Raw genomic sequence first — 19,939 nt, forward strand, 5'->3', positions numbered from 1 at the left:
GGCCACGGCTGAGGATATTTTGGGAAGGACAGTCCTGTCTTCTAGGGGGACTTTCCCTGAGGGGATGGATGGTGGGCTAGTGTTGAAGAAAGGGCTAGTGTTGTTGGTAAGTCCCTCTCGTTGTCTCATCTGCATTCCTCTGCAGAGGAGGAGGAAACCAGGCCTGGGAGATGTTTGGGTGAAGCAGGCGCTCTCTCACTCCCCCTTGTCTCCCCCTCATCCATGTGAAGACTTCCCCTCCCTGCCAGGATGAGGGAGTTGGGGGAAAGAGGTGCACTGGGTGGGATTCGGGCCTGAGAGGGACCTCTAGCTCTTCTAGCTCCCTGGGTGTGGGCAGGGTGAGGCCACTGTGCTCAGCCTCCTACCTGGGCTCCTGGCCTTCTCAGCCATCACCTTTCTCTCTCTTGCCCAGTCCCTGAGGCTGACCTCACTGCATTTTTTGTGCCAAGCTTATCTCTGGGCCTGGTGGGTGTGGGAGGCTGCCAGGCCCTGTGGGGAGGAAGAGCTATCCAGCTGTGGTGCTGATGACTTGGGGGGACCTATCTTTTGGCTCTTAACCTAGGGGAGGGGGCAGGGTGCAGGGGAGCTGTGACTTGGCTCTTAACCTGTAGGGAGGGGGCAGGGGCTGGGGGAGCTGTGACACACCCCAGCTTCTGAGTCTTGGGGTGAAGACTTAGGGGTAAGTCACCCTTCCCCCAGGCTTCTCTATTGACTCGGGGAAAGGTCTGGTGCGTGCAGAAGAGCTGAGCTTTGTGGCTGGAGCCCCCCGCGCCAACCACAAGGGTGCTGTGGTCATCCTGCGCAAGGACAGCGCCAGTCGCCTGGTGCCCGAGGTTATGCTGTCTGGGGAGCGCCTGACCTCCGGCTTTGGCTACTCACTGGCTGTGGCTGACCTCAACAGTGATGGGTGAGTGGGTAGAGGGCCGTGCCACCTGAGGGAGGCTGGGTCTAGTAGCCCCAGTCTGGCTGAGGCCACTTAGCCTCCTGCTGGCTCCTCTGGCCAGGGAGGACCCACACTGAATGTTTCCCTCTCTCCATAGCTGGCCAGACCTGATAGTGGGTGCCCCCTACTTCTTTGAGCGCCAAGAAGAGCTGGGGGGTGCTGTGTATGTGTACTTGAACCAGGGGGGTCACTGGGCTGGGATCTCCCCTCTCCGGCTCTGCGGCTCCCTTGACTCCATGTTCGGGATCAGCCTGGCTGTCCTGGGGGACCTCAACCAAGATGGCTTTCCAGGTGTGACTGGGAACTGGAAAGGCTCGGGGAGGGAGGGGCCACAGGAGGGATGGGGAAGCCCCTCAGAGGTCAGGGTGTGGTCTTCTGAGGACTCAGGGAGAGAGGGTCCCTGAGCTTATGTCTGAGCTGTACCATTTACCAGCTTTCTGACCTTGGCAAGTTCCTAACCTTTTTGCGTTAGTAATATCTGCAGGGAGTGGCCAAGAGGATTAAAGATGATGTATGTAGAGTGCCTGGGATTTTGTAGCCTCTCAATAAAATAGAAAACATACCTGAGTGACTGGGGGGAGTTAAGGCCTGGATCTTGTCTGCAAGGCCCCCAGCCAGCGTGACTGCCTTTTCCCTGTGCCCTGCAGATATTGCAGTGGGTGCCCCCTTTGATGGTGATGGGAAAGTCTTCATCTACCATGGGAGCAGCCTGGGGGTTGTCGCCAAACCTTCACAGGTGAGGGGAGTTGCTGGGATGAGGGAATGGGTGTGGGTGGAATCAGCAGAGGCATCAGGGGAGGCAGAGGCCTGCGGGAGGTGGGATTGAGGGAGGCTGACAGCCGGTTCTCTAGGTGCTGGAGGGCGAGGCTGTGGGCATCAAGAGCTTCGGCTACTCCCTGTCAGGCAGCTTGGATATGGATGGGAACCAATACCCTGACCTGCTGGTGGGCTCCCTGGCTGACACCGCAGTGCTCTTCAGGTGAGCCCCCCTCAACCTTTTCCCTCCCTGAGGCCGTCAGCCCCTCCCTGTGACTCTGACCCCGACCTCAGTGCCAAATCTAATGCTGAAGAGTGTTTCCCAGCCTCATGTTCTCATGTTTCTTGTGCTCTTGACTCCACAATCCCAGGGCCAGACCCATCCTCCATGTCTCCCATGAGGTGTCTATTGCTCCACGAAGCATCGACCTGGAGCAGCCCAACTGTGCTGGTGGCCACTCGGTCTGGTGAGGTGGGATCGGGTGGCACCTGGACCCTGGCAGCTTCCCCTGCCCTCTCTTTGACCCCTTTATCCCCCCAGTTTGGGGCTGGGGCTGTGACAGGATGTGACAGATGGGGTGGGGGTAGGGGCCTTGGCCCATCAGCCTCGTTTGGCTCAGGAGCCACCTTTGCCCCCGCAGTGTGGACCTAAGGGTCTGTTTCAGCTACATTGCAGTCCCCAGCAGCTATAGCCCTACTGTGGGTGAGTGCGGTCCCCCCTCTGTGGCTCGCCCTTTTGGGTTTCCCAGGGAGGGGGGTCACTTCGAGGTGGTAGAAGAGCACCCTCGGAATGGGGTGAGCTGGAGCAGCTCTGCAGCTCAGCGGCTCCTCCTTTCCCAACATGCCACAGCCCTGGACTACGTGTTAGATGCGGACACAGACCGGAGGCTCCGGGGCCAGGTTCCCCGTGTGACGTTCCTGAGCCGTAACCTGGAAGAACCCAAGCACCAGGCCTCGGGCACCGTGTGGCTGAAGCACCAGCATGACCGAGTCTGTGGAGATGCCATGTTCCAGCTCCAGGTGGACACTGACCTCTTGGCTTCTGAGGGTCATTTTCATGGCTCCATCTCTTTTCCCTGATTCCTCTTAGCTGCTTTTTCCCGAGCACACTCGTGCCTCCTTCTAAGACCTAGACACGTGGGAAGCCTGTCTTCTGAGCTCACTTCCTCCTCATCTGCTGCCCTCTCCTGTCATTTCTGCACTCCCTGGAGGAGGAGGAGGTGCAAGGGGCTTCATGTCCCCTCTTCCAGCTGAATGGAGGAGGTGGCAGCTTTTATCATCACATCTGGTCCTCAAAGCCCTAAAGGTTTCCCCTGTCCCCTACCCCAGTCTTTCTCCCGCCTCCTTGCTCAGTTCTCCACCTCTCTCATTCATCTCCCTAATATTCTTTCCAAGTTTTAGAATTGGTCCTAGGTCTGGCTGGGGCACTGAGCAGGGCTGAGGCCTGGGGATTGTTCCAGTGAGGAATAGACCTTCCTCTTCCTAGGAAAATGTCAAAGACAAGCTTCGGGCCATTGTAGTGACCTTGTCCTACAGTCTCCAGACCCCTCGGCTCCGGCGACAGGCTCCTGGCCAGGGGCTGCCTCCAGTGGCCCCCATCCTCAATGCCCACCAGCCCAGCACCCAGCGGGCAGAGGTGAGCATGGGTTCTGGTTTAGCCCAGGAGGAGGAGCTGGGAGGGCAAAGATCATGGTCCCTCCCCAGTGACACCAATTCACAGCTCACAGAGCCCTTTCACGTATGCTACTCCAGTAATTCCTCATATCTCTAGGTGCCTAAATGACCATGTTCCTAGTCAAGGGGACAGAGCTCCTCTACTCCATGTAGTCATTCAGGAGGCTCAGGTTGATGGGATTCTGTAATCTTCAAATGCGGCCTTCAAGCTCTTGAAGTCACATTCATCCCATTCAGCTGGAAGGGAGAACATGAGGCCCCTTGCTTGCATGGTTTTTATGGCTGGCCCAGAAGTCACCGTGCCCTTGACATCTTTTCCCGTTCTAAATCCGGAACTCAGTTACATGCATGTGAGCTGGGGCAGTGTGGCCCAGCTCTTGACTTGCTGCTAGTCTCTACCATGGCATGGTAGTGCTCCCATCATTTTACTGCAGAGGAGAGGACCCAGTTCAGGATCACATGGCTAGTAAGCAGCAGATCTGAGAGTTGAGGACAGGTTGTTTAATCCTGTGATACTCTAACCCACCATATGCCATGGTGACAGGTTTGCCCCCTGCCTTGCCCCCTAGGAATGCCCCTTATCTCATGTCTCTCCCCAGATCCACTTCCTGAAGCAAGGCTGTGGTGAAGACAAGATCTGCCAGAGCAATCTGCAGCTGGTCCGCGCCCGCTTCTGTACCCGGGTCAGCGACACGGAATTCCAACCTCTGCCCATGTGAGGGGGGCAGAGAGCAGGGTCGGGGTGGGAGGGCAAGAGTTCAAGGATTGAGAGAAAGCCCTCTCAGGAGGACCAGTCAGAGGGAAGGGCTGAGCCTGCAGAAAAGGCAGAAGGTGGAAAAGGACCTGCCGATGGCCTTGGAGACTGAGATGAGGGTCAGTGATGGGGCCACGGGGGCTCCCATGGCAAGGAATAGCAATCCTTCACAATACACTAATAATATGCAGTCTACATACATCTCATTGGTTAGTCTTCAAACCTCTGTGAGGTAGTAATTATATTAGTCTCATTTTATAGATGGAGAACTGAAGCCTAGAGAGGTTAAGTTACTTGCCCAAGGTAAGTAATGGTGGAGCTGACATGAGAACGGAGGTCCCCTGACTCCCAGTCGTGTGTACAGAGGCCTGAGGCTTGGACGGGTGTGATGGGGACCTGGGGTGGGAAGAGAGGCTCAGGGAGTGAAGGCAGGTACTGGGGGAGCAGACTGGGAGGGGGAATGGTAGGGGGAGGTGTTCAGAACTTAGCAGGAGTGGGGTCTGACTCTCCAGGGATGTGGATGGAACAACAGCCCTGTTTGCACTGAGTGGGCAGCCAGTCATTGGCCTGGAGCTGATGGTCACCAACCTGCCATCGGACCCAGCCCAGCCCCAGGCTGATGGGGATGATGCCCATGAAGCCCAGCTCCTGGTCATGCTTCCTGACTCACTGCACTACTCAGGGGTCCGGGCCCTGGACCCTGCGGTGAGGACCTGGGGGCAGGATGGGGTGGGGTCTTGAGGGGCTCCAGTAACCCAGACTGACCTTGCCTTCTCTCCCATTCCAGGAGAAGCCACTCTGCCTGTCCAATGAGAATGCCTCCCATGTTGAGTGTGAGCTGGGGAACCCCATGAAGAGAGGTGCCCAGGTTGGCACATCTGCCCTTATCCCTACTTGAGTAGCCTCTCCATAAGCCCGTAGACCACCCCTGACTCTAATCTCTTTCCACCCTTGGCCTAGGTCACCTTCTACCTCATCCTTAGCACCTCAGGGATCAGCATTGAGACCACGGAACTGGAGGTAGAGCTGCTGTTGGCCACGTAAGCCAGGCGGGGCCGGAGGGGTGAGGTGGGGGTAGTCATATTGACCTCATCTGACCCCTTGGGAGGTGCCTGTGCCTGATGCCCATACTTGCCCCTGCCCACTCACCAGGATCAGTGAGCAGGAGCTGCATCCAGTCTCTGCACGAGCCCGTGTCTTCATTGAGCTGCCACTGTCCATTGCAGGGTGAGCCTGGCCCAAGGGGGCACCTCCATTGGAGGGAGGGGGCATTGACATTTCCAAACCTTGGCCAGGGCCCTGCCTTCATTGAGCCAGGCCCCAGACCTTCTCACCCCTGTTCTGACCTCTCCATGCCAGAATGGCCATTCCCCAGCAACTCTTCTTCTCTGGTGTGGTGAGGGGCGAGAGAGCCATGCAGTCTGAGCGGGATGTGGGCAGCAAGGTCAAGTATGAGGTCACGGTAAGTGTCAGGGATGAGGCCCCTCCATGGTCACCCTCCCTCCTTGGCACAGAGGAGAGGCTGAGCTGTGTCCCCAGGGCTGGGGCTCTTCTACCATGTGGCAGCATGCAGTTTGAGGCCTCTGTCCTGCATATGGACCTTGGCTGTGGGAAGGTGTTCCTGCTGGGGCCTCATTTGACCATTTCCTGGTCATTCTGTCTGGCTGTCTCACCTGCTGGTGTGGTAGGCCATGAGAGTCCAGGGAAGCTTCTCTGCTGTGGGCCTCAGCTGGGGGATGGGAACATGGGGCAGGGGGTTAATGTCTCGCCTTTGCTTGGCTGGGGCCTCTCCTCACACCTTCCAGGGACACTTCCAGGGTTTCCCGGATTTGGTGGGTGGAGAGAATGGTGCCTGGCAGGGTCTAGGATCCTGAGTATTTGTTGAAATTGTGTTTCCTGAGGGCCTTCTCTTCAGCCCTTGTTCCTTCCATCTCTGTGGATTTAGGATCCACTTGAAAGCTGAGTTCCTTGGCTGGGCACGGTGGCTCATGCCTGTAATCACAGCACTACAGGAGGCCAAGGTGGCAGGATCACTTGAGCCCAGGAGTTAGAGACAAGCCTGGGCAACATAGATCCTGTCTCTACAAAAAATTAAAAAAAAAAAAAAAAGAAAAACTGAGGTCTCTCCCCTCATACTCTCTTTTTCCCACAGGTTTCCAACCAAGGCCAGTCGCTCAGAACCCTGGGCTCTGCCTTCCTCAACATCATGTGGCCTCATGAGATTGCCAATGGGAAGTGGTTGCTGTACCCAATGCGGGTTGAGCTGGAGGGCGGGCAGGGGCCTGGGCAGAAAGGGCTTTGCTCTCCCAGGCCCAACATCCTCCACCTGGTGAGGCTTAGGTGGGGGTGGGCGTTAGATGTTGGGACAGATGTTATGGGGAGTAAGGGTAGTGAGTGCAGTGATGGGGCAGGAGGAAGGCGGTGGGGAGGAGATTCGATCTTAGCACTGCTGTGATTGGAGGGACACTCACTAAGACCCCCCTTCCGTGTCCAGGATGTGGACAGTAGGGATAGGAGGCGGCGGGAGCTGGAGCCACCTGAGCAGCAGGAGTCTGGTGAGCGGCAGGAGCCCAGCATGTCCTGGTGGCCAGTGTCCTCTGCTGAGAAGAAGAAAAACATCACCCTGGTGAGGGCAGGCCAGACTCGGTGCAGCCAGAGCTCCGGGGTGCTGCGTGTCCAGGAAGGGTAGCCTGTTGAGACACATGATGGTCTGGGTGCAAGTTGACCAGATGTTCCCATCACAATTCATAGGAGGGGGTGCCCGGGAGGCAGCTACTGACACTGCAGACCCCCTTCCTGCTCAGCCCCTGCAATTGCTCACTCTAGAACAGGTCACTCCACCTGAAGCCAGTTAGTTAGCCAAGCAATTGATTCACATTACGTTTATATAAAGCATTACATTTTATACGTGATGGGATGGGGTTAGCCCATCCTCACACTTTGAGGTCTGTTTGTCGTTCTTTTGAACTCTTACAAGATAAAAAAGTCAATTTGTGTAAGGACACTTGCTTGATTTTTACAGTATTAAAAATGTTAAGTTCTTTTTTGTTGTTGTTGAGACGGAGTCTTGCTCTGTCACCAAGGCTAGAGTGCAGTGGCACGATCTCAGCTCACTGCAACCTCTGCCTCTCTGGTTCAAGCAATTCTCCTTCCTCGGCCTTCTAAGTAGCTGGGACTACAGGTGCATGCCACCACACCCGGCTGATTTTTGTATCTTTAGTAGAGACGGGGTTTCACCATGTTGGCCAGGCTGGCTGGTCTCGAACTCCTAACCTTGAGCGATCTGTCTGCCTCGGCCTCCCAAAGTGCTGGGATTATAGGCCTGAGCCACGCGCTCAGCAAAAACACTAAATTCTAAAAGTTCTAATAATTAAGACAACAGTATATTATATGTGATTTATTAAGTTTACCCCTTTTGAGCAGTTTTGCTTTCCCCTTTTCTGCTTGTTTTGCAGAGTTGTGTTGTTTAGGTGAAGGTATTGAGCAGATCCGCACATGCTCTGTGCCCCTCCCTGCTAGGATGGGGCTCGCAGTGAGAATGTGGTGGGGACTTAGATTAGGAGGTCTTTGGCTTGATTGTAAGGAGGTGGAGGTAAACCCCAGGTAGAGCCAAGGAGATCCTTTGCAGGGGAATGTCAGCAGCTGCTGCAGTCCCTGCTTTGGGCCCTCAGCTCCCCTGGGAGCATGGCATGAGGCAAACTGAAGAACGTCAGGGGATGTAGGAACCCATGTCATGGCTGTTGCTCTATTACATGGATAATCCTCCCTTCTCCACGTGACCGATTTCCTCTGAGAGGCCTCCCTTTTAAATGGGAACTTTGAAATAGATTCTTTTTGTTTTCATGTTAAAATGTATTGATTTATTTAAATGACAAAAATTATATTTATCATGTATAATACAATGTTTTGAAATATGTATATACTGTGGAATGGCTATATTGAGCTAATTAACATATGCATCACCTCACATACTTATTTTTGTGGTAAGAACACTTAAAATCTATTCTCTTAGTGATTCTCAGGAATACAATATGTTGTTATTAACTACAGTCCCCATGTTGTGCATTAGATCTCTTAAATAGATATCTCTTCCTTCTGTCTAACTGAAACTTTGTATCTTTTGACCACCATCTCCTCCATCTCCCCAGCCACACCCCGCCTCCACTCCAGCCCTAGGTAACAACTATTCTACTCTCTACTTCTATGAGTTCAACTTTCAGATTCCACATATAAGTGAGATAATGCAGTATTTATCTTTCTGAGTCTGGCTTACTTTGCTTAACATAATGTCTAAAGTAGATTCTTTTTTATTTTATTTTATTTTTTTATTTTTTATTTTTTAATTTTATTATTATTATACTTTAAGTTTTAGGGTACATGTGCACAATGCGCAGGTTAGTTACATATGTATACATGTGCCATGCTGGTGTGCTGCACCCATTAACTCGTCATTTAGCATTAGGTATATCTCCTAAAGCTATCCCTCCCTGCTGCCCCCACCCCACAACAGTCCCCAGAGTGTGATGTTCCCCTTCCTGTGTCCATGTGTTCTCATTGTTCAATTCCCACCTATGAGTGAGAATATGCGGTGTTTGGTTTTTTGTTCTTGTGATAGTTTACTGAGAATGATGATTTCCAATTTCATCCATGTCCCTACAAAGGACATGAACTCATCATTTTTTATGGCTGCATAGTATTCCATGGTGTATATGTGCCACATTTTCTTAATCCAGTCTATCATTGTTGGACATTTGGGTTGGTTCCAAGTCTTTGCTATTGTGAATAGTGCCGCAATAAACATACGTGTGCATGTGTCTTTATAGCAGCATGATTTATAGTCCTTTGGGTATATACCCAGTAATGGGATGGCTGGGTCAAATGGTATTTCTAGTTCTAGATCCCTGAGGAATTGCCACACTGACTTCCACAAGGTTTGAACTAGTTTACAGTCCCACCAACAGTGTAAAAGTGTTCCTATTTCTCTACATCCTCTCCAGCACCTGTTGTTTCCTGACTTTTTAATGATTGCCATTCTAACTGGTGTGAGATGGTATCTCATTGTGGTTTTGATTTGCATTTCTCTGATGGCCAGTGATGGTGAGCATTTTTTCATGTGTTTTTTGGCTGCATAAATGTCTTCTTTTGAGAAGTATCTGTTCATGTCCTTTGCCCACTTTTTGATGGGGTTGTTTGTTTTGTTCTTGTAAATTTGTTTGAGTTCATTGTAGATTCTGGATATTAGCCCTTTGTCAGATGAGTAGGTTGCGAAAATTTTCTCCCATTTTGTAGGTTGCCTGTTCACTCCGATGATAGTTTCTTTTGCTGTGCAGAAGCTCTTTAGTTTAATTAGATCCCATTTGTCAATTTTGTCTTTTGTTGCCATTGCTTTTGGTGTTTTAGACATGAAGTCCTTGCCCATGCCTATGTCCTGAATGGTAATGCCTAGGTTTTCTTCTAGGGTTTTTATGGTTTATGTCTAACATTTAAGTCTTTAATCTATCTTGAATTAATTTTTGTATAAGGTGTTAGGAAGGGATCCAGTTTCAGCTTTCTACATATGGCTAGCCAGTTTTCCCAGCACCATTTATTAAATAGGGAATCCTTTCCCCGCTGCTTGTTTTTCTCAGGTTTGTCAAAGATCAGATAGTTGTAGATATGTGGTGTTATTTCTGAGGGCTCTGTTCTGTTCCATTGATCTATATCTCTGTTTTGGTACTAGTACTAAAGTAGATTCTTTTACAAAAAAGGCAGAAGGCCTTGCTTTTAGACAGCTTGGCTAAGGATTCTTGAATGGCTCAAAAGTGGCAAAATAAAAGATAACTCAAATAATTCAGACACTCTTAAAGCCATTCTTCTGTGTCTGGATCGTGGTGTGATGAATATAACATAACTTTCAGGCAAATGGGTCGTGAGGTGGTGATTGGGCCAAATGGATTTAGGTCAGTCCTGGAAAGAACAGAGCCTGAGTCCCCTGTCTCCCCAGGAGCTCCTGAGGCTACCTCCTCCTCCTTCAGCGAGTTTGGGTTTAGGGCAGGGGTGTGGCTTTGCCGAATATGGACCTGAGTTCAAATATTTGCTCCACCACTCATTAGCTTTGCTAGTGCTGTGACCTGAGGCAGGTCGCTTGGCCTCCTTGGGCCTCCTCAGTTTCTTCCTTTGAAAAATGAGGATGATAATGTGCACCTTGTAGGACTATTGCGAAGCTTAAGTGAGATAAGTGCCCGACAAGTAGTAGGTGCTCAATAAATGGGACTGTCATTAGGTAACATAAGCATCACTTGGGGAAGCTACTCTGCCTGTGCTGTCAAGTAAGAGATTCCCTTCCATGCTGCCCCCTCCACGCATTTCAAAGCTGAATAGCTTAGATTTGGGGCAGGCAGCTATTTTGGATATAAGATTAGTTTGAGAAGACTTCCTGGAGGAGGGGAGTTTGAGGTCAAGTAAGGAAAATGGGAGAGATGGCAGTCTCAGCAGGGTCGAGCTGAGTGGCTTAGACCCCTGTCTGTCCTTATCCCTAGGACTGCGCCCGGGGCACGGCCAACTGTGTGGTGTTCAGCTGCCCACTCTACAGCTTTGACCGCGCGGCTGTGCTGCATGTCTGGGGCCGTCTCTGGAACAGCACCTTTCTGGAGGTGAGGATACCACTCAGCTCTAGTCTGTGTTTCTTCTTCCTCCAAAGCCCCTCCAGGACTCATTTCTCCTCCTCCTTCCTCACTGTCCAAATGCAGCATCCCTTTTTTTTTTTTTTTTTTTTTGGAGACGGAGTCTTCCTTTGTCCCCCAGGCTGGAGTGCAGTGGCGCGATCTCAGCTCACTGCAACCTCTGCCTCCCAGGTTCAAGAGGTTCTCCTGCCTCAGCCTCCTGAGTAGCTGAGATTACAGGCACGTGCCACCACACCCGGTATTTTTGTATTTTTCATAGAGACGGGGTTTTGCCATGTTGGCCAGGCTGATCTCAAACTCCTGACCTCAGGTGATCCACCCTCCTTGGCCTCCCAAAGTGCTGGGATTACAGGTGTGAGCCACTGCGCCCAGCCCAAACGCAGCATACTCTTAACCCAAACCAGGCAGAAACATCCTCTGTGTTGGGCACCATTACATTTATAGTTTCAGGAGGTAAGGGGAAGGGAGGGAGACATGGGGCATTTAGGAGAAGGGTCTCCTTCCCTGTTCCCTTAGGAGTACTCAGCTGTGAAGTCCCTGGAAGTGATTGTCCGGGCCAACATCACAGTGAAGTCCTCCATAAAGAACTTGATGCTCCGAGATGCCTCCATAGTGGTGAGCTGCAGGGTTGGGGGATAGGTGGGGAGGACTCTCTTCTTTCCTGCTCCCTCCAGTTCTTGTTCCATTGACCTCTTGCTCCATTGACCCCTTGCTCCCCAGATCCCAGTGATGGTATACTTGGACCCCATGGCTGTGGTGGCAGAAGGAGTGCCCTGGTGGGTCATCCTCCTGGCTGTACTGGCTGGGCTGCTGGTGCTAGCACTGCTGGTGCTACTCCTGTGGAAGGTGAGGCTTGGAGGTGGGGCTGATGGGGGTGGACTTCCTGGTTGGGTGAGCAGCATTTTGTATTGTGGTTCTGTCACCCACCCACACACTCATGTATTCAGCAAATCTGCACTGAACACTTGCCCTGCATGTCTCAGGAACTCTATTAGTCCCTGGATGTTTCAAAGATAAATCAGATGCAGGCTGGGTGCAGTGGCTCATGCCTGGAATCTCAGCACTTTGGGAGGCCTAGGCAGATGGATCACTTGAGGTCAGGAGTTCGAGACCAGCCTGGACAACATGGTGAAACCCCATCTCTACTTAAAATACAAAATTAGCTGGGCGTGGTGGCACGCACCTGTAGATCCAGCTACTTGGGAGGCTGAGGCAGGAGAATCGATTGAACTCGAAAGGTGGGGTTGCAGTGAGCCGAGATGGCGCCATTGCACTCCAGCCTGGGTGACAGAGCGAGACTCCATCTCAAAAAAAAAAAAAAAAAAAAAAAGCCGGGCATGGTGGCTCATGCCTGTAATCCCAGCACTTTGGGAGGCTGAGGTGAGTGGATCACCTGAGGTCAGGAGTTCAAGACCAAGCTGGCCAACATGGTGAAATCCTGTCTCTATTAAAAATACAAACAAATAAAAAAAATTAGCTGGGCATGGTGGGGGGTGCCTGTAATCCCAGCTACTTGGGAGGCTGAGACAGGAGAATCGCTTGAACCCGGGAGGTGGAGGTTGCAGTGAGCCAAGATTGCGCCACTGCACTGCAACCTGGGGGACTGAGCAGGACTCTTGTCTCAAAAAAAAAAAAAAAAAAAAAAAAAAAGAAATCAGATGCAGATCTCGTTCTCAGGGATTTTATAGTCCAGTGGGATGGGAGTGGTGAGCCTGTAGTCAAGGACAAGGCAGGAAGTATTGAGTTGAGAAAATGGAGTGGGAGTTTAGAGGGAAAAAAGCTTGAGAGGAGGTAGCACTGGAACCAGTCCTTAGAGGAAGTTGGGGTAGTAGGGTCAGGATGTAAGGGGATGAGGTAGGTGGGGTCCAGCAGGACCATGGTAGGCAAAGTCGTGGAGGCAGAGAAGTGTGATCTGACTTAACTAGAATGTGGCAGTGAAAACTGGAAAGGTAAATGTGGCCAAGAAGGCCAACAAGCACGGAGAACGGCCTCCAGGGAACTGCCCTCATGGCGGAACTCAGAGCTTCCACATACCAGGCTCTGCATGGAAGCATTCTTGTACACCCAGAGCTGTATACCAAATCATATTGGTATCCAGGGCTCAATGTAAAAGTATGCACATGCACACGTCAGTACACGGAATCACATACATCACCGGGGTCATATGCTGAGCCATCTGCCACATCGGGGGCTGTGTTCAGAACCACACATGTCCTTGGGGCTCTGGAGAACTGCCCCTGCCTGTGCCTGCTCTTTGGGACCAATCAGAGACTGAGCCACCCTTTGGCAAGTGTGAATCATCAGTAGACCAGGCTCTGGAGTGGCATCCAAGCTGCTGGGAACCTTCCCAGTCTTAGGGGAGATTGATGCCTCTGTGAAACTGGTCCCAGGATGCTTGCTCCCTGCTCCCATGGAAGGAAGACAGAGCAGAGATAGGGGCTCCTGTCCTTCCTCAATCTTTCCATCCTCTGCCTCCTCTGCCCTGCTTCTCCCTCGACATCCTAGTGTGGCTTCTTCCATCGGAGCAGCCAGAGCTCATCTTTTCCCACCAACTATCACCGGGCCTGTCTGGCTGTGCAGCCTTCAGCCATGGAAGTTGGGGGTCCAGGGACTGTGGGGTAACTGTTGTGTGTGTGCATGTGTCTAGTGTGTGTGGGTATGTATGTGTGTGAATATAAGGAGAATTCCCAGCATTCAGGGGATCAGGAATGTTCAGGGTGAAAAATGAGATTGCATGAGAGTGATACGTGAGGTGAGAGGTAATTAGAAGGGTGCAGATATAAGGGTAAGTCTACACAGCCTGAGGCGTGCACAAAGGGTTGGTGGGCTCTTGGGGTGTGAGCATGTGGGAGTGTGGGGAGGTCGCATGCATGCTTTTTTCTACGGGCATGAGTGTGCAAGGAGATGAATGTGTAAGGAGATGCCATGCAGTCTGAGCATGTAGGAGTCCTGGGCCTCTGAGTGTGAGTGTGCAGGGGCACATTCCCACCCTGGTGTGTAAGGGCCAGCATGGTCCTCATTTAGGGTGGGGCTAGACTACTGTATTGATGGACAAGAGGGTATTGCTGTAAGGGGCGTGCCGCCCAAGGTACAAGTACACAAGGTGCATGTTTATGAGGCTTGAGAGGTATCATTCCAGAGATGCAGGGGACTAGGAAGCCATTTTCTTCCTCAGGTCTTGTTTGTGTTCTGGGGGACACTATTGGGTCTCCTAAGAAGCTAGAGTGGGTACAAATCTGGAGTCAGGTCCTGATGCTCCACCCTCAAGGCCCTCTTTCAGGGGCCAAGGGAGATACCCTTGGTCCTGCCTCTTGGACGCCCTTCTGGTCTCTCTCTTGCTGTGAATGAGAACCTGGGGACACGGCACTGATGGGAGCACCGTGGGTGCTGCCCACCACACCAGATGCTATTCAGCCTATTTCCTTTCTGCCGCAGCAGGGATGGTGAGGGTGAGGAGCTGTGCCGCGCTAGGCATCTGCTCCAGGGACCGCAGCTCTTCAGGCTCCTCATGGTCTGGCCTGGTGTCCTTATAGATGGGATTCTTCAAACGGGCGAAGCACCCCGAGGCCACCGTGCCCCAGTACCATGCGGTGAAGATTCCTCGGGAAGACCGACAGCAGTTCAAGGAGGAGAAGACGGGCACCATCCTGAGGAACAACTGGGGCAGCCCCCGGCGGGAGGGCCCGGATGCACACCCCATCCTGGCTGCCGACGGGCATCCCGAGCTGGGCCCCGATGGGCATCCAGGGCCAGGCACCGCCTAGGTTCCCATGTCCCAGCCTGGCCTGTGGCTGCCCTCCATCCCTTCCCCAGAGATGGCTCCTTGGGATGAAGAGGGTAGAGTGGGCTGCTGGTGTCGCATCAAGATTTGGCAGGATCGGCTTCCTCAGGGGCACAGACCTCTCCCACCCACAAGAACTCCTCCCACCCAACTTCCCCTTAGCGTGCTGTGAGATGAGAGTGGGTAAATCAGGGACAGGGCCATGGGGTAGGGTGAGAAGGGCAGGGGTGTCCTGATGCAAAGGTGGGGAGAAGGGATCCTAATCCCTTCCTCTCCCATTCACCCTGTGTAACAGGACCCCAAGGACCTGCCTCCCCGGAAGTGCCTTAGCCTAGAGGGTCGGGGAGGAGGTTGTGTCACTGACTCAGGCTGCTCCCTCTCTAGTTTCCCCTCTCATCTGACCTTAGTTTGCTGCATCAGTCTAGTGGTTTCGTGGTTTCGTCTATTTATTAAAAAATATTTGAGAACAAAACCTCTGCCTCTTAGAGTCTTGCTCTGGCATCCCCAGCATCTCTGATTCTCCCTGGTGCCCCCAGCTCAGGAAGAAGGTGGTAGTGGGGAGAGAGGGTCAGGGGGGCTTGGCAGGGATGCAGGCACCATGACTTTTGTGACCAGTTCCTAGAGACGCATGGGTGTAGCCTCAGGAGGAAAGCGAGAGGAGCTTTACCATGGGAACGAAGGAAAGGGACAACATTGGGAGGCAAACGTTGGGAGACTAGTCCAGAAACTTGCAGTTGAGGATATAACAGGGTCCTAGTGTTTCCTCCCTGGGTCAGCGTAGAAGTAGAGCTTTTTCACTGTCGAAGACGGGATTGAAGTTAGAGATTGCCCTGGCAGAGGTTGGGGAGAGAGGGACTAGGAGGTGGTACGTGAATGTCTTCTCTCATTCTGCTAGGTCCCTCTCAGTGGAAGGTAGATAGGCTGGTGGGTGGCTTGTTCTAATTGGAGGCTGGGGAAGGAGCAAATGAGTGCCTTGGAGCTTGGGAAAGATTATTTGACAGCCTTTCCCATGATGTGGGGCCCAACAGGTAGCCACTTCAAGGGAGGGGGCTGTCGTTCCATTTGGATTTCGGAGAACTGGGCGTTCTCAAGATCCTTCCAGGTCTCTCTGGTGAGGCAGCAGCCATCCCCAATGTGTTTCCAGGTGGGCTCGAAAACTTGCTGCCACATGAAGGCCCAGCTTCCATATGGTTCTGCCACATGCTCCCAGAAAAAGAGCACACCTCCCTGGGAGGGATGAGAGAGTTAGTGTCACTTGGCTCCATTCTGACCCTGCTCCCTATCGCGCTGATCAAGACAGTCAAACTTCTTGGTGAAATGGGAGCTGCTGGTCTGAGAGTTCATGGAGCAAACTGTCGTGCCCCTGACCTTTTCTGCATCCCCTGCTACCGCCTTCAAAGTGCATGTGAAGAACCTCGTAACTGAAAGGAGTGGCTGGTGGGAGATCTTTAAAGCCTGACCAGAATAACTGAGGGCATGCAGAAGGGGAAACTGAGAAACAGGAGTGGAGGGCTCATTGTATTATTATTATTATTATTATTATTTTTTGAGACAGAGTCTCAGTCTGTTGCTCAGGCTGGAGTGCAATGGCGTGATCTCGGTGCACTGCAACCTCCACCTCTCAGGTTCAAGCGATTCTCCTGCCTCAGCCTCCCGAGTAGCTGGGATTACAGGCATGAGCCACCATGCCCGGCTACTTTTTGTATTTTTCAGTAGAGACAGGGTTTCACCATGTTGGCCAGTCTGGTTTCAAACTCCTGGCCTCAAGAGATCCACCTGCCTTGCCTCCCAAAGTGCTGGATTACAGGCGTGAGCCACCTCGCCCAGCTGGGCTTATTGTATTCTGAGATACACGCACAACCTCTCTCACAAAACCCAGATGCATGCACAAGCTGCTTCCTGGACATCGCTGTGAACATCCCAGGGAAACCTCAGGCCCAACTCTTGACTGAAGCTGGGGTTCCTCAAGCTCCTCGCCTCACTATACTCTCCCTAGGTGATCTCAAACCTAGTAAGTCCAAAACAGCTTTCTTCCATCTCAGCAAATGGCACTTTTCATCAGCTCTCCCCTCAGTTGCTCATGCTAGAAACCTGGAAACTATTCTGAACGTTCTCTCCACAGTCTGATGGATTCTACTCTACTTCCCCTACTATCTTTACCTAGAACACTCTTTTATTTTCCCCACCCCGTCCACACTCTGCTTAATCCCTCAGATCTCTCTCTCTCTTTTTATTTATTTGTTTATTTTTTTTGATACAGGGTCTCACTCTGTGGCCCAGGCTGGAGTGCAGTGGTGCGATCATAGTTCACTGTAACTTTGAACTCGGGCTCAAGTGATCCTCCCACCTCAGCTTCCTGAGTAGCTAGGACTATAGGCATGTGCCACCACGCCTGGCTAGCTTTTGTACTTTTTTTTTTTTTGTAGAGACGGCATCTCACTATGTTGCCTTGGCTGGTCTTGAACTCCTGGGCTCAAGTCATCCTTCTGCTTCAGCCTCCCAAGCACAGATCTCGATTTAAACCTCAGTTCCTTAGGTGTCCTCCCCGCTCCCCTCCCTGTCCCATGGTGGTAGGTGATCCTCCTGTTGCTTCCACAGCACCCAATTGTGCCCCGTCATGGCACTGGTCATGTCTCCTATTCACCAGCAGGTAGGGGTGGATGGGGTGTCTGATGTGCTATTTACTACCTCAGATGCCCCATTCTGGGGGCCGAACCCTGGGGCGGCTGATGCTGCGTTTGCCTGCCCCACACCCATCCCCTTCCCACCCTGCTTACCGGTCTCAGTACTCTCCGGACCTCCTGCAGGACCTTCCTTGGGCTCTGCACAGAGCACAGCACCAGAGTGCAGACCACCACATCCATGGAGCCATCAGCCAGCTGTCTCATGTCCTCTCCAGGAGCCACCACAAACCGCTCATATTGGAGGTGCCTGTTCTCAGCCATGCTCTTTGTCAGGAACTTCTCAAAGTGGGGATTTGGGTCTAGGCAGGTGACCCTGCAGCCCGGTGGGTAGAACTGAAAGTTGGCTCCGGTTCCGCAGCCCAGCTCCAGTAGGGCCACTTTCCCGGAGGCTCCTGTAAGCCCCTTTATCTGGCTGAAGAGCTCCCGTTTCTTGCTCTCCATCTTGCGGTTGCTCTTGGGAGTCAGCACGGCCATCAGGTAGGGGAAGTAGCTTTTGCACAGGGGCTGCCAGCAGCCCAGCAGAGCCATGAGGTGCAGGGGCAGGGTAAGAAGCAGCACCAGCAGCTGCAGGAGTGGGACCAGGATGTCCATGGCAGACCAGCTCTGAGCTGTGCTTCCGCTGGGGCACTGGCTTTTTCCCTGCTCAGCCTCTGCAGGCGCTGGCGTCCCCTCCCGCTGTGATAGGACTTTGCTCCTTGTCTCCTACTTGACAATTTCCTATTTGCCAGAGTTGAGTGGGTGTATGGAATTCCTCCAGAGGGCGCAGGTCCCACAGCCCCACAAGCTCTTCAATGACTTTTATGTGGGTGGAGGGACAGGTGGTACCCATGTTCCTGAGTTCTGGGGCACTGTGCCCAGCTGAAGGGGGGCAGGGGCTGCTGAGTCATCTCAGAGGGAGTGGGAAGGGGTAAAGGGGATATGTTTCAGATGACAGACTCATGGCGGGGGAGTGTCAGGGGCTGGCAGGGCGTTGGGGGTGGGTTGGTAGTGGTGAATGCTGGGGACAGAGTTGACTCATGGGACATATCCTGGCTTCATTTCGTCCTCAGGTCAGGCACTTCAGAGGGGCCATAGGAAGGGAAGGGTGCTCTTGGCAGAGGAAAAAGTAGGTGTACAGGACAGAGACAGCATGCCCTCTCCTGGAAAGGGTGAGAAGTTTAGTTCTGTGGGGAATGGGGTGAGTTGGACAAATAGGGGGAAGTGAGGTCAGAGAATAGTCACTTTTTAGAGATCCTGCCCTCCCTCCCTCCCTTCCTCCCTTCTTTCCTTCTTTCCTTTTTTTGAGACAGGGTCTCTGCTGCCCAGGCTGGGGTGCAGTGGCAGCAGTCTGGGCTCACTGCAACCTCAATGTCCCTAGGCTCAAGTGATCCTCTTACACCAGCCTCCTGATTTTCTGGGACTACAGGTGCATACCACCATGCCCAGCAATTTTTTTTTTTTCTGTAATTTGTAGAGACAGGGTTTCACCCTGTTGCCCAGGTTGGTCTTGAACTCCTGGGCTCAGGTGATCCACCCACCTCGACTTCCCAAAGTGCTGGGATTACAGTTGGGAGCCACTGCACCTGGCTGAGAAGAATTCTTTTTTTTTTTTTTTTTTTTTTTTTTTTTTAAAGTAGTCTTTTTTTTTTTTTTTTTTTTCTTTTTTATTGATCATTCTTGGGTGTTTCTCGCAGAGGGGGATTTGGCAGGGTCACAGGACAATAGTGGAGGGAAGGTCAGCAGATAAACAAGTGAACAAAGTTCTCTGGTTTTCCTAGGCAGAGGACCCTGCGGCCTTCCGCAGTGTTTGTGTCCCTGGGTACTTGAGATTAAGGAGTGGTGATGACTCTTAACGAACATGCTGCCTTCAAGCATCTGTTTAACAAAGCACATCTTGCACCGCCCTTAATCCATTCAACCCTGAGTGGATACAGCACATGTTTCAGAGAGCACAGGGTTGGGGGTAAGGTCACAGATCAACAGGATCCCAAGGCAGAAGAATTTTTCTTAGTACAGAACAAAATGAAAAGTCTCCCATGTCTACCTCTTTCTACACAGACACAGCAACCATCCGATTTCTCAATCTTTTCCCCACCTTTCCCCCCTTTCTATTCCACAAAACCGCCATTGTCTTCATGGCCCGTTCTCAATGAGCTGTTGAGTACACCTCCCAGATGGGGTGGTGGCCGGGCAGAGGAGCTCCTCACTTCCCAGTAGGGGCGGCCGGGCAGAAGCGCCCCTCACCTCCCGGACGGGGCGGCTGGCCGGGCGGGGGGCTGACCCCCCCACCTCCCTCCCGGACGGGGCGGCTGGCCGGGCGGGGGGCTGACCCCCCACCTCCCTCCCGGACAGGGCGGCTGGCCGGGCAGAGGGGCTCCTCACTTCCCAGTAGGGGCGGCCGGGCAGAGGTGCCCCTCACTTCCCCGACGGGGCGGCTGGCCCGGCGGGGGGCTGACCCCCCCACCTCCCTCCCGGAGGGGGCGGCTGGCCGGGCAGAGGGGCTCCTCACTTCCCGGTAGGGGCGGCCGGGCAGAGGCGCCCCTCACCTCCCGGACGGGGCGGCTGGCCGGGCGGGGGGCTGACCCCCCACCTCCCTCCCGGACGGGGCGGCTGGCCGGGCGGGGGGCTGACCCCCCACCTCCCTCCCGGACGGGGCGGCTGGCCGGACGGGGGGCTGACCCCCCCACCTCCCTCCCGGACGGGGCG

The 19,939-nt window shown here is 53.0% G+C and overlaps 2 protein-coding genes across 7 annotated transcripts in view; one reads left to right on the forward strand and one right to left on the reverse strand.

The window, feature by feature from the left end:
• Positions 1-15,042, forward strand: part of ITGA7 (integrin subunit alpha 7) — a 31,205-nt gene extending 16,163 nt beyond the window's left edge. For all 6 annotated transcript variants that reach the window (XM_055095561.2, XM_063593038.1, XM_008959703.5 and 3 more), the window contains 20 exons: positions 700-907; positions 1,041-1,234; positions 1,591-1,679; positions 1,795-1,922; positions 2,071-2,166; positions 2,341-2,402; positions 2,550-2,719; positions 3,186-3,335; positions 3,973-4,088; positions 4,640-4,832; positions 4,915-4,995; positions 5,088-5,167; positions 5,280-5,354; positions 5,487-5,589; positions 6,280-6,456; positions 6,622-6,753; positions 10,646-10,759; positions 11,306-11,404; positions 11,510-11,635; positions 14,323-15,042. In XM_055095561.2, the coding sequence (XP_054951536.1) occupies positions 700-907; positions 1,041-1,234; positions 1,591-1,679; positions 1,795-1,922; positions 2,071-2,166; positions 2,341-2,402; positions 2,550-2,719; positions 3,186-3,335; positions 3,973-4,088; positions 4,640-4,832; positions 4,915-4,995; positions 5,088-5,167; positions 5,280-5,354; positions 5,487-5,589; positions 6,280-6,456; positions 6,622-6,753; positions 10,646-10,759; positions 11,306-11,404; positions 11,510-11,635; positions 14,323-14,553 (2,624 nt within the window). In that variant the 3' untranslated portion in view covers positions 14,554-15,042. The remainder of the gene's footprint in view (positions 1-699; positions 908-1,040; positions 1,235-1,590; positions 1,680-1,794; positions 1,923-2,070; positions 2,167-2,340; positions 2,403-2,549; positions 2,720-3,185; positions 3,336-3,972; positions 4,089-4,639; positions 4,833-4,914; positions 4,996-5,087; positions 5,168-5,279; positions 5,355-5,486; positions 5,590-6,279; positions 6,457-6,621; positions 6,754-10,645; positions 10,760-11,305; positions 11,405-11,509; positions 11,636-14,322) is intronic.
• TMT1B (thiol methyltransferase 1B) lies at positions 14,999-18,104 on the reverse strand. The gene is made up of 2 exons (XM_003807547.4): positions 17,348-18,104; positions 14,999-15,797 (listed from the first exon to the last, which is right to left on the reverse strand). Exons 1-2 carry the CDS (start codon positions 17,843-17,845, stop codon positions 15,561-15,563), a joined length of 735 nt encoding a protein of 244 aa, XP_003807595.3. The 5' UTR covers positions 17,846-18,104; the 3' UTR covers positions 14,999-15,560.
• Between the last annotated feature and the right edge of the window lie 1,835 nt (positions 18,105-19,939).

The sequence above is a fragment of the Pan paniscus genome, chromosome 10 (assembly GCF_029289425.2).
Source record: "Pan paniscus chromosome 10, NHGRI_mPanPan1-v2.0_pri, whole genome shotgun sequence".
NCBI lineage: Eukaryota > Metazoa > Chordata > Mammalia > Primates > Hominidae > Pan > Pan paniscus.

Coding starts and splice junctions, on each gene's coding strand:
- TMT1B (XM_003807547.4), bottom strand. CDS start 17,845: ATGGACATCCTGGTCCCACTCCTGCAGCTGCTGGTGCTGCTTCTTACC. Junction 15,798..17,347: donor TCCGGAGAGTACTGAGACCG/GTAAGCAGGGTG, acceptor CATCCCTCCCAG/GGAGGTGTGCTCTTTTTCTG.